This window comes from Hippoglossus hippoglossus, chromosome 14 (assembly GCF_009819705.1).
Source record: "Hippoglossus hippoglossus isolate fHipHip1 chromosome 14, fHipHip1.pri, whole genome shotgun sequence".
NCBI classification, from domain to species: domain Eukaryota; kingdom Metazoa; phylum Chordata; class Actinopteri; order Pleuronectiformes; family Pleuronectidae; genus Hippoglossus; species Hippoglossus hippoglossus.
Window position 1 is genome coordinate 9,530,908 of NC_047164.1, and position 17,711 is coordinate 9,548,618.

The 17,711-nt window shown below is 40.8% G+C and overlaps 1 protein-coding gene across 2 annotated transcripts; it reads left to right on the forward strand.

Moving 5' to 3' along the window:
* The first annotated feature begins 854 nt into the window (after nt 1-854).
* LOC117774861 (beta-2 adrenergic receptor-like) lies at nt 855-7,026 on the forward strand. 2 transcript variants are annotated; one of them, XM_034607527.1, is made up of 5 exons: nt 855-1,091; nt 4,696-4,704; nt 4,771-4,828; nt 4,953-5,244; nt 5,347-7,026. In XM_034607527.1, exons 2-5 carry the CDS (start codon nt 4,699-4,701, stop codon nt 6,398-6,400), a joined length of 1,410 nt encoding a protein of 469 aa, XP_034463418.1. In that variant the 5' UTR covers nt 855-1,091; nt 4,696-4,698; the 3' UTR covers nt 6,401-7,026. The 2 variants fall into 2 exon arrangements, with proteins under 2 accessions (XP_034463418.1, XP_034463417.1); XM_034607526.1 differs by having other exon boundaries at nt 856-1,091; nt 4,696-4,828.
* The last annotated feature ends 10,685 nt before the right edge of the window (nt 7,027-17,711 follow it).

Below are 17,711 nucleotides of genomic sequence, written 5' to 3' on the forward strand. Positions count from 1 at the left end.
ATGTGCAGGCCAGAGTTTATCGTATACTGATGACTTTGTGCTCGGAAGATTAAGGTTTAAGAATAACAGGGTTGTCAGCAGGAGGCCAAGAATTAATCCCTGTGGGACTCCCCCAGTCTGTGATTCACCATGTTGAATGCAGCAGACAGGCCCAGGAGTAAAGGTCAGAAGAAAGAGTTCATTCTAGCACTTGTTCTGTTTTAGAATATCTTATAAATCATTCTAATGGCCACATTCTGTCATTAGAAGTTAGAAAAGCTGTCTGTGTGTTTCTTCAACCCCCTTCAACTCTCTCCAAGCAGTAGTCTAAGGCAGTGGTTTTAATTACCAACAAGACCACAGGGGAAATTGGCAATTTTGAAAATGTAATCAAATTAAAACCCAGCTTCTCTCCACTTCACCTTCTGACAAATGGGAAACCAACAGTGAAGAGGTGGAAAAGTTTAACTGGTTAAAGCTAAGTGAATTAAAACAACATTAATGGGTAAGTTTCTGTTTAGCGGTTTCTTCTTGACTGAAGCTAGTATGGTATTAAGTGCAAATTAATTAATGTAATGCAAAGCCATTCTTATTATACTCTATTTATTACACAACAACTCCTCTGAGCTGAATGCAAAATGCAGCTACCCAGCAAAAAGAAGAGGCTGTGGTTTTTCTTTGGCAGCTCAGAAGTATGAATTTGAAGTAGTGTGGTGCTAAGAAAGAGCTGTTCAGCTGCAACTACACTGCAGACATGCGATATACACTAAAGCCAGTCCTTGTCCTCTGATAGGCTGCTGCCCTGCTGTGATGTCATCGGGGGTTTGCTTATATATAGGGTGACAGGCTCAGCTGCTTCCAAAGGGCAAGTGTGGTCTAGAGCTGAGGAGCGTGTCGATACATGAGAGTGTACGGGAGAGAGAAAGCGACGCAGAGTGTGTGTGTGGGTGTGGGTGTGAGTGTCACACACAAAACCAGACATTCATAACACAGCAAAACAGGAAGGAGACTAAAAGCTGCCAACAATCACATTATGATGATACTTTGTGTGGATTTAAAGGCCTCAGGATTAAAAAATCACCGGACTGTGAAGAAGAGGACGGAGCCTGGAGGTAGGAAAAGTGACTGGATTGACATATGCTGCATGCATACAATATATATATAAATATTTAATATTATACCTTTTGTACACAGTAAGGAAAGTGAGTAAAAATGATTTCATTCATTTAATCAGTTTATTACAGTTATTTAAATATTTTGATATGATATACATAATGATAAAGTTAAAGCTTTTAAAAACACATTCACTGCACATGTTAAAACTAATGTCTCAAATATTTAGAAATTATTAATTTGATTCTCTTTTACTTATTGTGATGGCAGGAGCAACTTTTCACCTTTACAGAATCTACACTACGTTTTTATTTAACATACAATACATGGTTTATCTTTAGCCTGGAATCACCACACCAATTTGCATTTGCAAAAATGTCTAATGTCAAGCAGCTGGTTAGTCAATCAAAGTATTTATGGTGGATAATAATTAAGATTTCATGCATGTGACTTGTTAATGTGAAATTTGTGACATGAAATTTGAATGTATGTGTTGCACCTTATACAGATTGTTATGAGGGAAATTGTTTTTTGTGGATCTGGGCTACAGATATGAAATTTGATTGATGTCCTACTCATAATCACGGCAAAAATAAAATGTGTGAATTTTGATAGTTTGGCTCTGACTTTGGGTTCAAAGCCAAACTATATGATGATGTTGCGTTATGCTAATATTGTCAATAAAGGCAGTGGCATCACATTTGCATATGCATTGGCAGGAAGTGACAGTTTGGCAGTGACCAACAACTTTAAAGAGGCTCCTTCCCTCAGTATCTGGAACTTGTGCAGCACACAACACACTGCAGAGCTGCGATAGCACTTGGGACATAACATCAGCTACTTCTTCTTTTACAGCCAACGTAGATGTGACATAGTGCAGAATTTAGAGAAGATTTTCAACAGACCTCAAGGTGCAGCAGTTGTTTGGTATTTCTTTCTGGAATATATACCATCCTGCTTGGGTAATATCAAATTAGATGGTTGTGACCAGTTTCAGGACAAATGGAAATCAATATGGATCGGGGGTGGGGTGGGGGGTGTAATACCATCAGCGAGCGTCAATAAACAAGATGTTCACTGATTGCTCTGTTTTCCAGGATCATTTGTTTTATCAGGACGATGTAACCAGAACATTTGTGTTTTTCTCAAAGACGTCTCTCCTCCGTCACAGTTTTGTCTACTGTCGTCAGTTTATTTTACTAATCACTACAAAAGCTGCTCTGCGTGCATGTGTAATCATTGTGTTTGTGCATTCACTTTTGCCTGTGCATTTGTGTTTGTGCAGGTACTATTGTGGGCATTTTGTGTGTGTTAAAGTGCTCAGTGTAGCTGCCACCACCCAGCTTCCCCTGCTTAAAGATCATGGTATTTATGTCTCAGTGAACCGTTTGTGTTTACGTCTTGGCTTTAGAGAAATGGCCAAGTTTTATGTGTGTGCGGGTGTGTGTTTGTGTGTGTAGCTGTTTAAACAGACAGGGAGTAGAGCAGAACCTCATTTGCAAGCAGGACTATTTGTCATGGTGCAGGTAGACGCCCAGATTATTGATCTGATCACTCGGGTCAGTGAATGGACATAAGGCACCACAAAAGGTCTGTCACAGTAGAGGGTGGTTCATCTTTGGGATGCACGATTGAAAGCAACAGGTTCACTGACCTTTTCAAAAATACAATAAAGTAATTATTGCCTGGTATCATTATGTTTGAGGAGTAGCATGTGCTGGGCCTCGTCCATTCAAATTGAAACAGATGATTAAAAGCAGTAATGAAAAATTGATTAAAATTTTTCAGCAGGTCCATCATTTGCTCCGCACGCTGGCTCATCCACGTTCTCTCTAGACGCAAATGTTCCAGACACTTAATGATGACACATTTTAACACAAACGCGCTGTTGTTGTGACTGTAGAAAAAATGACTGACAACATACTAATATTAATATATGTTGGCTTGGAAAAGCTCTGTTATGACACTGTACTGCTCCGCTTGTGAGATGATTTTTCATAGAAAAATAATCCCATCATGTTCCACCCTGGCGTTTTGAAATGCATCCCAAAATTCAACACTCTGCTCATTTACCACAGGAGAACTGGGTAAACATGGGTGAATCAATGGGTCTATTTACAACTGGCATTAATGTGTTGTGAGGGCTGGGATTGCGTAAAGTCTGGATACATATAAAGCCAAGTGTGCGTGTACACAGAAGAGCCAATTAACCAAACAACCTCTGGAGGTGCATTAAAAAAACAAACTGTAACACTCTGTTCACCTCTAACTACGTGTACAAGAACAACACAAAAATGAATGAACCGGTAAGACGCAGCTCAAACAGTAACATTGTAAGACCATTACTCACCGAACATTACCATCCCCCGACCGCACAAGACAAGACAATCAGAAAGAACAGTGAACAGTGAACAGGGATCATCAGGTGTCAAAGCCTTTTATGCTCAACCAACACACCCTGTTTAAATAAAAGCAAATGGCTTTCAACTTACTTTTCTTCTGCACACTGTAAAAAAGCATGATTATGAAAATAATTTAAAGTAATAAAAATGTCATGTGTCAACATTTCTATTTCATGCATTGATTTGTGTGATCCAGTCCAGACAGGTCACAAAGTTTATTTCAGCTGCTGGGTTACAACTACCTTTACAGCTGGCATACAAACATTACTTGTCCAACCCTTACTGCTGTCGTCTAGCAACAGAGATGCAGTTGGACACGATGAGAAACCTTAAAAGACCCTTGGTTTTTTAACATGGGTAGAATTAGCTGTTTAAAGCGTGATATTCAAGAATCGGAAGTCTTGTCACTTGCTAGCAGTATAACTTCTTAATCACCGAAGCGCAATAAATCCTGGTATAGATTGGCCCGAGAAGGATCCACCCATTGGCGGCTTAATTTCTCAGGGAGAAATATATATAGATGTATTTCCAGGTCTAAGAAAACATGAAAATATATGTTTTAGATTGCATGTAACTGCAGCCGATTTTAGTTTGTGAGACTACATAGGAAACATGCAGAACAGATCCAAGGCTGACTTCTAATTTCATTCAACAGGACAGCAGAACAACTTTAAACTTTAAGTGCAAAAGGTGCAAAGTAGGTAAGTGTAAGGACTAATTAAAAATCTACCTGTCAGACACCTTCCACAGAGAATGTTGTCCTGTCTGATCACACTTGAATGATTAACACTGAGGGAGGAAGGTAAGACTCAAAGTCTCTTCTGGACCATAAAAACCGAACAACACAACAACAACAGTAAACATGGAGGAGATTCAGATTGTGCTACGTATGTGTATAAATGTGTATAAACGCTCTTCAGCACAGTCGATACTGAGCACTGCAAATCCCACAAACAGTGCAAAGTACTAAATGCACTACAGCCTAAACATATTTACAAACACAAGCCATCCATCTCAAAGGTGATCCTCCAATATTCCTTATAAAGGTATAAGTCCAATTCAATAGTGCAAACACTTCTAACACAAGACATAGTGTGTCTTCCATCTTTGTCACGGCCCAAGTACGAGGCTGTGACACTACTTTTTCTTTGTTTTAAGCAGAATGCATGAAGCTATGTTGTTCTCTGTGTTGTGAACGTAGATCATGGAGTCTGTGAGCACTATGTCAGCACCAGTCAACCAATCACAGTCCAACAACTCTTCACTGGCCTCGGATCCAGAGCTCGTGCTGCTCGGTGTTGCAATGGCCATTCTGGTTCTGGCCATAGTTTTTGGTAAGTCGCAAAACCTTTCATCATTTCAGTTAGTTAACAAATGTTATTATTGCAACTGATTTAGACAATATTCAAATTTTTCTTTTACTAACATTTCTCTTAATGTTTGTTTTCTTCTCTTAAGGTAACGTCCTGGTGATTACGGCCATCCTGCGGTTCCAGCGGCTTCAGACTGTCACCAACCTCTTCATTGCCTCTCTGGCTGTCGCTGACCTCATCATGGGCTTGGTTGTGGTGCCCTTTGGTTCCAGTTACATCCTGCTGGAGCGCTGGCACTTTGGAAACTTCATGTGTGAGTTTTGGACAGCGACGGACGTGCTGTGCGTGACAGCCAGTATCGAAACACTGTGTGTGATCGCTCTGGACCGCTACCTCGCCATCACCTTGCCACTACGTTACCCAATGCTGCTCACCAGGTATGACCAAGAAGTTGACATATTTTTGTGGTTGTGTTGCACAGAGTCAATATGCTTCTTACTAAATGTGTAATATTGGACTTCCTTGTCTCCTTCTGACAGGGGTCGGGCCTTGGCGGCGATCTTCGGGGTGTGGGTAGTGGCCTCCCTCATCTCCTTCCTGCCCATCCATCTGGAGTTGTGGGTGTCAGAGAAGACGGAAGCTTGGAAGTGCTTAGCCGACATGTACTGCTGTGACTTCAACACCAATGTGGCATATGCTGTGTCTTCCTCAATTGTGTCATTCTACCTGCCACTGGTTGTGATGATTTTCTTGTACGCCCGGGTGTTCCAGGAGGCCCAGAAACAGCTGGAGAAGATCAGGGGGAGGGAAAGGCACTTCTACAACTTGCATTACACCGCACATCTGGCTGATCCCGACAACAGTCCCGCAATGAATAAACTCAGGGTGGGAACTGAGGTGGTGGAACAAGCAAGAGAGGACAGCCTAAACATGCAGAAACCAGGAGGTGTGGACACTGGGAAAGAAGAAAAGGGAGGAAAGAATAGAGCACGGACAGAAAAAATGGAAACAAAGCACTCTGCCACAAAGCGTCTAAAGTTCTGTCTTAAGGAGCACAAAGCCGTAAAAACTCTTGGGATTATCATGGGAACATTCACTCTGTGTTGGCTACCCTTCTTCATCCTCAACATCCTCATGACCTTCCTCAACTTGGGCGACATTAAGCTGCTCTTCAGACTCCTCAACTGGCTTGGATACTCCAACTCAGCCTTCAACCCGCTCATCTACTGCCGAAGCCCGGACTTCCGATACGCCTTTCAGGAAATACTCTGTTTAAGGGGCAAGTGGGGAGGCAGGGGAGGGAGGAGAGGATGGGGATGGGGATGGAGCAGAGACAGAGATTGCTTCTCGAAGGCCCCGGATAGGAGGAATGGGGATTCAGACCTGAATGGTGCTGGAGGGCTGGACGTTCACCAGAGGTCAGGATGGGAGGGCAGTCTGGAGAGCTCTGTCAGAGACAGCCCGCTCACTCTGCCTCCTCTGACGTCTTCCTGCGAGCAGGTTTTAGAAGTCGCTCCAGGTTCTCTGACGAACCAACAGGCTAACGGCTCTGCTAACGGGAGCTGTAAGGAAAGCCTGGCTTCTATTGCTTGACCAAATAGCATTTTAGAATTCACATTGAGCACTAAACACCAAGTCAATGAAGCTGTGTTCGGAAATACCCTGTTGAGTTTGTTTGTGTCAATGTTACTGGGTTTTACTTGTGTTCATCTTTGCTGCTTCACTTTTCCTAATTATATTGTAGATCACAACTACAGAGGCAATCATTTCTATAAGGAGATTCTGCATATTCACATGCAGAGGGACAAGATTTGGAGGCAGGAAGCCTTCTGGTTTCTGTTTCTAGTTTGACCAACTACGTTTGAGTCGGCTTTGGTTGCCTGCAGGTAAACAGTCGGTGTGAAGAGCAACTAACAGAAACACTTCCGCTGTCACTTTTTTAATTTATCTGAATTCATATGCCGATATCTAATAGAGATTAGGCAAAATGTCCTAAAATACCTACAAAAGCTATCGCAGTTAGTGTTTTCTGTGGAGAAACATTTGATGAAAGAAACTAGTTGGACTGTTATCAGTGTACAATGAACAGAGGATGGACTCTTGGCCTGGATATCAGCTGTCTACACTGGCAGCCCAAAAATATTATGATGGGCTCTGAGATGGCAAAGGCAACTACTCAGGTAAACAACGCAGAAAAATGCTCAGACTTAAACTTTTAAGGCATCTTACATAAAGAAAGTGCATGTGAAACCAAACATTAGGAGCTTCACCAAACAGGTTTATCATTGGAAGATGTTTCTGTTGTTTTGTTCAAAGTTCAGAGTATCTTTATTGTCCCATTCAGGGAAATTGATTTGCAGCCAGGATCGTACAAACTGTAAAAACACAGAGACACACACACACACACACACACACACACACACACACACACACACACAAGACACAAAACACCTACATACTGGTGGACAACAGACAGAAAGATCAGGACATGTAGTTTACTGAGTGGTTCAGAGTCAAAGCACCAATAAATGGTTCATCCCGTCTTTATAGGAAATGGAGAACAGAAAGTCAGTGTTATAATGGACTTCATATGAAATGCTCCTGAAATACAGGACACATAAGTTGTTGCATGTATTATGGTAAATAAATAGAAAGCCTTTAATAACTGCTGCATAATAAAATAACAAAAATCCCGAATGAAAATACATTTTATGCTCTTGCATTCCACAATGTTCATTTATTGAAAACAGTCTTTGTCAGTTTGGATAACTGAGATTCATATGAAAACATGTTTATTCTGCACTTTCTTAAAGCCCCTGACAACCTGTCTTCAAAGTTTAATATAGACTAAAAAGGCAACAATCCTAATGAAACCATATATTGTTTACGACAGAGAGTCTCAATTTGTTCAGCCAAGGAAGGCCTACAAAAAAAAACATATTCTGGGGTTCCCCTTGGAATAATTTGACATATTTATATGAAAGAAAAACATAAGAGAAATTTCCTGGAAAAGTACTAGACATGTATTAAAAATAGTTTCACCATGTCAACACAGAAATCATGGTAATTTTTAGGAATCTGGAAAATTATTCCCCCTGGCAGTGTGGCACAGACTTTTTTTAAACTACTGATTTACTATGAGATAGAAACTCAGCTGATCTGCTTCAATAGGTGTCGATCGATTGATCCGATTAAACACACACACACACAGAGTACTAGTATAGCACATATAATGGAGTTTTCTTAGGATCACATGATTCACAGTAAGAACCTGATGGAGAAAAAAGGTTTCAGGGCCTTTAAGTTGAGTAAATATACATGTTCATGAATTAAAAAATCTATATAAATGTATAATGGCTCATACATATACTACCTGCGGCCAAGCTGCCACCTCGCTGAAGTCCAAACACACTGTTGCCATATCAAGCCAAATTCACAAAATTATTATTTTCCTCATAAAAGGCAGGAAGCTTAAATTCAGCCCAACATTTACAATGCTAATAACTTTCTCGGCCAACAACTGAAGTGCAAGCTGATCATCCAAACAGAACCTCCACAGAGCGGAGAAAAACTACTACATTGTGTTTGCCCTGTGGCTAAAAGTCTTATTTGAAAGAGAGGGTCACGTTCAATCTCACTTACAACTGTACAATAACCAACCTCTGACTATCAAAAAACGGTCCGCCTGTTTTTCATTCCTTCCTGATAAACCTCATGGCTGCACGGTCCAAAATCATTTACTGGTGTGTATCTATGTGTCAGATAAACATCTGAGAGCCAAACCTGTCTCTATCATAACTGTTCTTTCTCTCCCTGTATTCTGTGTATCTGTTGGGTCTATTTGTCTCTCTCTCTGTCTCCAAACCTCATCGTTATCTTTCGACTCATTAATCCTATCTGCTGTAGCTCTTTTCTAGTAACAACTTTATTATCTGTCAGACAGTGCTCCGGAGATAATTTGTTTGTAGTGGTATCTGTTTCCATAACATCATCAGATACACTCTCTGTAAAGACATAATAATCAGATGACACATACTTTTGGTTTACTTTTACATTTGGAACTGGAACTTGGTTGAAGGCTGAGGTATTTGGACATTTGGTATTAAATATTTGGTAATGAGAAGAACATCATACCCCAAAGACATTATAGCCCAAGACCAAACACATTTTGGAAACTAAGGGCTAACTCAATAGAGAGGACACCTCCACCAAGGCCTGACAGATGCCATAGATTCAATTAAGCTGCATTCAATTGCACCTACTCATACTTATCAGTCCCCTAAATATGTCTGATTCTTTTCTTCACGATCCATAAATTATTTTTGGTATAGGAAATTGGTGAACCCGTCAAAAAAAAATGTCGGCCTATGTCACATCCTACCACCAAGTTTCGTAGGAATCCGTTCCGACGTTTTTACGTGATCTTGCTTAAAAACAAACAAACAAACAGGGATGAAAATGTGTCCTTTCCAGCTCTGCCTCTACATGTACAGATAATTATTAAATCTGTGAAAAAAAAGGGGATGAGGATCAATTATTGCTGATTGTGTGCTGTAAATAAGATTTGCATGTGTCTGTCTGTGTGTTTTGTGCACAAAAACAAGTGATTTGTGTGATTGTTGACTGTACCTTTTAAAACTTGAAAACATGCCATTGGATATTTGTAGTTTACTGTAACGTAAAAGATATTAGAATCATCAAATAACCTGAAAAATTAAATTAGATTTTGGATTGTAGAATAGCAGAATATGTGAGTTTTAAATGCTTTCCGACGATTGTCTGAATTTACTGGCACTGTCCTGTGTAAAAAACCTAACATACCTGGTTCCACAGGAAGAACAAGGGTTGAACTAAGAGTTGTTTTACTTTGCTCTTCGTATTATGTCTGTTAATATATGTCACATCAGATTAGACTTTAAGCAGCACTGAAACACGTACAATTTGTCATTGTTTATTTGACAGGGATTTGTGGGTCTATCTCGGGACATTTAGACAGATCTTAAACAAGCTTTGTTGAGACTGAACGTTTCGGAAGCAAAGGAAAGGATTCCAGTTTCTACCTCCAACAGAGTCACATGAATGTCATCTCACCTTTGTACATATTTATTCATAAGCTGTTGAACATGTTTTAAATAAAAAAATAAAAGTTGGCAAATCTATTGTGTTGCTTTGTGTGTGTGTGCGTTTTACTCATCTTGTGGGGACCTTAACAAAAAGCAAGTTCCCATAATGTAGATCATAATGTCTCATGTGATCACAAGAGATGAGAAAACGATATAAACGTAAAGAAGAACGTTTTCATAACAAATTAGCCTCCTATCTTAGAAAACGATTCATAGCTGACTTTCTATAACAAATGATTCAAGGAACTGTGTTGTTATTTGGCCAAACAAACATGCTCATTGTCTAGACATCATTGATGTGTAATAAGCCACATACTTTGAGACTTGTTACATATTAACATTATACAATTACTTTGGTTAGAAATTACCAGTAGATCCAATTATTAACCAACCTGGCTTGAATTAGAACATTCTAAATATTAAGTGTGTAAGATTGAGTGGCATCTAGCAGTGAAGTTGCATAACTGAACATAACTCTGAGCTAAATAACCCTTCCACGTGTGTACGAGATGCTACGGTGGTCGCCAAGTAACGTAATAGTACAGAAGGCTTTCTCTAGAGCCAATCTTTGGTTTGTTCTGGGTTACAGTAGAAACATGGTAGGATAACATGGTGGACTCCTTGGAAGAGGACCTGCTCCCACTGTGGATACGAAGAGGTCATTTTAAGACAACTAAATAACAATTGTTTAATGAGAACTTAATATAATATGTTTCATTGCTGATGGATTCCCATACATCCTGCACACTGGAGATTTAAATTGAGTAGAGGCTGTAAGGTTAGGTAAAGGTAAGACTAAAGGTTAGACAAGTAGCATATGGTAATGGTTAAAATTAAGTCTCTAGGAAATGAATGTAAGTCTGTCTAATGTCCTCTGAAGTGGGGGAGATATCCCCGTGTATGTGTATGTGTATGTGTGTGTGTGTGTGTGTGTGTGTGTGTTCCTGTACTTATATCTTTGTGAGGTCCAGCATAAACCCTACAGAGTGAGGACATTTTTGGAAAGTGAGGACATTTTGCCCGGTCCTCACTTTTTCATTGGGCTGTTTGAGGGTTAAGACTTGGTTTTAGGGTTAGGGTTAGAATTAGGTTTAGTTTGGGTTAGTGTTAGGCATTTTGTTGGATAAGGGGCTAGGGAATGTATTATGTCAATGATTCTATGAAATAGAAGTTCAAACGTGTGTGTGTGTGTGTGTGTGAGAGAGAGAGAGAGAGAGAGAGAGAGAGAGAGAGAAAGAGGCATGACGTACAGCGACAGGTGCAGGCAGTCACAGGAGCTACAATATCAGCTGTTGCAGAGGAAATACAATCAGTTGTACATACTGCCTAATACACACACACAGCATCACATGAAAACACATTGTGTGCATGTGTGTGTGTGTGTGAGTGTATGTCTGTGAAGTGTGACCTGTTTCCATGGAACAACTTGCCAGTGTTTAAATTAACATACATGCCCTCATGGTATGTGTCCTGTATATTGTAGTGTAATTTTGGTGTCCGTAGTATATTGTTCATATTGTTGTTCATATCATTTTGTTAAATGTGTGTTTTCTTTAAAGGTTTGTCTCTGTTTTACTGACCTCTGTTGGTTGAGCGTTTTTTATTCTGTTTTGTAGTCTTGTTAAATTGAATTTCTGCAGAAAATTACGCATCGCGTTAGTTCATGCAGGACACGGAGTCATGTGCTCAACTGTCATAAAACAAATACGTTTTCTGCGAAATAATGAAGCAACTGTGCTTTTATTGTTCTTCGTCCTAAATCTCAAAACCATCTCGAAACCATGGAAATTCACTACCAGTTCTGACTCTTCTATAACCCGAAATCTCCAATGGATTCCTCGAGCGAAGTAAGATGTACCCTTGTTCCCGACTGACAAAGGAAAGTTCCATGTCAGGATCTTGGTTTATGTCTCGCCTCCACCTACTCTGCAAATGATGCAGACTTACGTCCCAGTGGTACACCTCGCATTCCCTTCTCAATGCTGCCGCCCTGGTCTATGAATCCCCCGTGAAAGCCATGGGTCGTTGGTCTTCAGCAGCCTTTAAGCATTGAGTTCGCCCAGGCTTAGACGACATCATCTCAGCGCAAAAGACCTTGAGTGCTAATGCCCTAACAGCAAATCTTTCAGTCATATTAATGCTGCATTTGGATGGCTGGGTATGTTGATCTGCTTAGTAAATAACTTGAGGTCTGCCACACACAGCAATATGCTTGCTGCTACACCAAGATATTTCACATAACAGTAGTATGTCCTCTCGCAGGATGCGTACCTACATTCTTTAGTCTTTGGTCTGTAGCATGCTTGCTGCTAAGCATAAATATTTTACATAACAGTAGTATGTCATATCACAGAATGCATGCCCACATCCCTTAGTCAATCATTTTAGAGGTCTGCAGCCTGCTTGTTGCTAATCACTGATCCCTGCTTAGCTTCACTCCCACTCACGCCCTGGTGCCGGCAACTTGCCTCCACCACCCCAGCCTCCACCTTTTAGCACTGAGTCCAAATATGTTGTCTTCAGTGGTATTCATCTTGAACTAATTTATCTTGCCAGTTACGCCCACTGGGGGTTTTTGCATTTGGTCCCTGTTTTACGTTAGCAAGCTGCTTGGCTAATACAGAGAACATCTAAAGAGTGGAGCCATCTGTGCCAAGCATAACTGTATTCCCATTTGTGCAATAAATGGTTAAATCACGACAAGTTGTTCATGACAAACGCAAAACAACTCAAATGTCTTGACCTTGATGAGGATCATGTGAAAATATTTCCCCTCAGTCGCCTGATTAAATCAAATAGTTTGTTATTAATACTGAGCATTTAATTCAAGGGATCATTTCCTCTGAATTAGATTCAAATGATAATGAAGCATTTAATTAAATGTCAGTAGAAATGTTTCTTTTTGTGGTTTTAGATTTATACGGCAGATTTAAGCAAATGGATATGAAGCAGATATTATCATTCCCTCCCATTAGTCTATTTAAGGTCAAGATGTTTTTGCATTGTGATACCAATTTAAAAAAGACAGATTGAACTGGGTATGTTTGAAATGTTTCCTGTCACCTTCCTTTTCCACATGTGAGTATCTGCTCTCACGTCCCTGTGACGTGTCTGTGCTTTATCTTGTTATGAGGTGTTAACTGTCATTATATAGCCGAAAACAGGCAGGCACATGTATCCTGTGTGATCAAGCACTCACATACACACAATGTACACGCACACGCACACACATTGGGTGAAAAGGAAAGGCCATGTCATGATCTTGGTTTATGTCTCGCCTTCGCCTACTCTGCAAGTGATGCAGACTTCCGTCCCAGCGGTACACCTCGCACTCCGTTCACATCAGTGCTGCTACCACCGCTGCCGCCCTGCTCTGTGAATCCCCCGTGAAAGCCATGGGTCGTTGGTCTTCAGCAGCCTTCAAGCATTGAGTTCACCCAGGCTTAGACGACATCATCTCAGCTTAAAAGACCTTGAGTGCCAATGCCCTAACAGCAAATCTTTCAGTCATATAAATGCATTTGGATGGCTGGGTGCATTGATCTGCTGAGTAAATAACTTGAGGTCTGCAGCATGCTTGCTGCCACACACGGATATTTCACATAACTGTAGTACAACCTCTCACCTTTAGTAATAATTTTAGATGTCTGCAGCATGCTTGCTGCTATAAATACTTCACATAACGGTAGCATGACCTCTCGCAAAATGCATGCCTGCATTCTTTAGTCAATCATTTTAGAGGTCTGCAACATGCTTGCTGCTACACATAAATATTTCACATAACAGTAGTATGTCCTCTCACAGAATGCATGGCCACATTCTTTAGTCTCTACCTTTAGAGGTCTGCAGCCTGCTTGCTGCTACTCACTTATCCCTGCTTAGCTCCACTGCCACTCATGCCCTGGTGCCGGCAACTTGCCTCCACCACCCCAGCCTCCACCTTTTAGCACTGAGTCCAAATATGGTTGTAGTAAATAGTATTCATCTTGAACAAATTTATCTTGCCAGCTACGCCCACCAGGGTTTTTTGCATCTGTTCCCTGTTTTATCTTAGCGTGCTGCTTGGTTAATTCAGAGAACATCTAAAGAGTGGAGCCATTCTCCCCAAGCACAACTGTATTCCCATTTGTGCAATAAATGGTTAAATCAAGACTGAAATATTAACAAAAAGCTGAATAATTCACATGGCTGGACCCTGATGATGATCATGTGAAAATATTTATTTTTATATTTATTTAATATATATCATTTGTGATCAACCACTCACAAACACACAATGTACACACACCCACACACACATGTTTACAGGCATTTTAGTTTAATCCCTGTAGATCAAAACAGAGACCCTCTGGGTTGGGCCTAAGGCTTTTGTACACATGGCTATGCCCTCTAGATAAACACACAGACACACACACACACACAAACACATATACACACACAATATATCTGTTTCTTACTCATCTGCATATATACCTGTAAAATTCAGACACACTCTTATAGTCACAAAGTGTGTGCACATGCACTCACAGATGCTACCTCATGCATTATAGCATTAATACACACTCCAGACAATATACGTATGTACATGCACGAATAAACAATGTGAATCTGAATGTGTGTGTGTGCATGTGTGTTGCAGAGAGAGATTTGCCAAGTGTATCTTATGATCACAGAGAGTTTATAGATGGAGCTTGTGTTGCTGCCTGAACTGAAGCTGACCCAATACCTCCAGCCAAAAATCAAGAACGACGGTGAGTACAGACAGATCTTCTGTCTTTCTCGCTCTGGGTGTGTGTGTGTGTGTGTGTGTGTGTGTGGGTCATTGTGTGTGTGTGTGTGTGTGTGTGTGTGTCTATTGCTCTCACACATGTAAAAAACATCAGATTTCTCTGAAAGTGTTGTGGGGTTTTACGACACTAAAACCCAGCGACCCTTCTACTTGAATGTAAACAACCCACAGCAAATGTCTAAATACAGTATTAATTTTCCTTCAATGGAATGATCGGCTTTGTTCTCTTCAGTCACAAAGATGAGTTGTAAATAGACGGTAACAGACACGTCAAACAGAACTTTAAGCTTATGAGACAATTAAACACACTTTCATAGACACTATAAGTATTAAGGCATGAACATTTTTAAGGTCACTTTCCTTCCGTGTTCGCCTTCTTTAAGAATGTATGCATGGGTGGGGTGGCCGCATGCATCTGTTGCATTTGTGCATGCATGTGTATGTGTGGCCCAGGTGACTGCTCTTCTACAATGTGCCGCTGTTTGCCCAGAGACATTACATAACATTTGTCTGTCCGTGGGAGCTTGGTTGGGGGCATCTGAGAGTCACTTGATGTAAGTGTCCTTCCTGAACTGAAGCAATAAACTGGGGTGGTGAAAAAAGAGATACACAAATAGGAAGAAACACACACACACGCACATGCACACACATGGCACGCACAAAGTACCTTACGGATGCAAGCAAGTACATGTTGCCCATGCAACAGATGAGTTTTATATATTACATTGTAAGAGTATAAACACAATAATCACTGCCACTAGATGTCACATTTGAGCACAAACTTGACTCCCCAATCCATTCTTATTCTAAAAGCAGTCCCCAATCATAAAAAGGAAATTTGTCTGAAGTTACGCTGTGTACACCAGAAACAAATCAATAATATAAAATCCAACAATTGACCCATGTTAGCATAGCCATGAGAAGCTCCACTTCAATGCTGGCAGCCAACTAGCGAAGGCAACATTTTCCAAATAAACTCATAATATTGGTAACAGCCAGTTAACTGCCCTCATCTTGCCAGCTCTAGTCACTAAAGACAACAGACATGTAACATTGAAGTTACTTCTGCATGTGATTGAAGTTACTTCTGAGTTCAAGTGTCAAGTTGTTCTTGAGTATTGAAGCTAAATGGGTTTAGCCTGCAAAATTCTTGGTCTGCTGGTTTGTGTGAACAGGATGACCTGGGACAGATTCAAAATCCTCACGTGATTGTTGTTTCCGCCCGCTCCTGCCACCACTTGTGAAATCAGGTCTATTAAAAAGCTTCTGTGAGAGACCTGTGACTCTGAGATTGAAGGACACGTTGGTTCAATGACATGACGCAGCCCACATGTGACAATCTGTCCCTTGTTATAGCTGCTGCAGTCAGTCCTGACCGAAACTGCAAGTGGTGTCCTGGGAAAAACAATACTGGCAGCTATTCAAACCGTGCTGAAAGGGGAAAAACAGCTTTCACAAACTGAAAGTGATCACCAGGTTTTTACATCCATCAACAGTCTTAGGTTATAATTTGCCTTTTCGACTTTAAACTACTCTTTAGTCCATGAGAACTTGAGGTTGCACCTAAATGACCACACACACACACACATTTGTTATGGGAACGAGCACAACACCGTCCAGCCACAACATGACTCAACTTTAGCTTTGGTCTATAAATAAGGCATCGCTATCTCGCTCACACGTCATTCTGTGTTCACACACACTGAGCCAGCGAGAAAAGGCAAGTGAGACTGTTGGTCCGAGATCACGGCCCTGATCACTTCTGCTGCGGTATCTGTTGAAATGAAAGCACATCATTTCTTTATTTGTGTTATTTTGTAGTTTTCAAGGTTCACCACACATAGATGAGTTGTGACAAGAAAGCTATAGTCAAAGAGTTTTACACAAACGAGATCTAAACTGTAATTTCATCAGATTTGAGTTGCCCGTGGAGCCAGGCTGTTTCTCCCTGCTTGCTGTCTTTATGTTAAGCTAAGCTAGCTGTTTTCCTGGCTGTAGCTGCAAGCAATCCTGTGAGCCTGGGCAACTCTGGAGAGACTAGTGTAACTTCAGCTTCTTTTTCTTCTTCTTTCGTTTGATGCTGTCTCAACTTTCTGCAACTGCCAACTATCCAAAAAGTGTTTTCATACCGTTAACGAACTGAGGCATGGTTAGTTGGATCCAGATTTTGGTCTCGACTGTGGTCTGAGGCACTTTTCACACTTGTTAATTTGATTTGAACTCAACCGAAAACCCCGAAAAAATCCCAAACCAAACAAGGCAGCGTCCTAACAACAAAAAGTTGAAGACAATTTCCCAAATTGTCTTCAAATCCCTCAGGAATGCAGAGAAACCAACATGCATAACTGTTCAAGATGGAGAGGGGAAGACGCTAAACATGGATGACAGTTAAGGTGAGGCATGTCAAGTGATACCTTTGCTGAGCTGCACCATATTCTAAACAGTATAGCGGTGCTTCTTTAGGCGGTGCGAGGCATGTTTAATACAGCAGCTGCCATACAAACACAGACTGAACCTTTACAGATGATCACGGCCGAAGACGAGATGTAATGCTAACAAGTCTTGGTGCGACACGAATCCTAACATCAACCTCCCCACTAAGAGCAGTCGCTCTCAGGTTGTGGAGGGTGTTGGGGGCCTTGGTCGGAGCTATAATTTAAACAGTCCTCAGCTCAGGGTCATTTACTGTCTGTATAGATTTACATGACAGATCCATATAGTACTGAGGAGAGCAGGTGATCCCATCCAGCTTTTCCAGCTCAGAGAAGAATTTAAACAAAACCATTTGATTTATATTTTATTTCATAAATCATATTTCTTGCATATTATGTTCAGTTTACAGGTCACACATACACATATTTTTTCTTTCGTGGAAAAGTTTAAGATAATAACTTGTGCACTTGTCTGCTGAAGTTATTACAAGTTTAAAAAAGGGTTGGAGCCATTTGCATTTTCACAATGTCAATGTTGGGACCATCCCACGGTGAATCAT

Bases quoted from the DNA above. Each gene is read 5' to 3' on its own strand.
- LOC117774861 (XM_034607526.1), top strand. From the start codon at position 4,699: ATGGAGTCTGTGAGCACTATGTCAGCACCAGTCAACCAATCACAGTCC. The intron at 4,829-4,952 runs GTAAGTCGCAAA...TCTTCTCTTAAG, and splicing joins GGTTCTGGCCATAGTTTTTG to GTAACGTCCTGGTGATTACG. The intron at 5,245-5,346 runs GTATGACCAAGA...TCCTTCTGACAG, and splicing joins TACCCAATGCTGCTCACCAG to GGGTCGGGCCTTGGCGGCGA.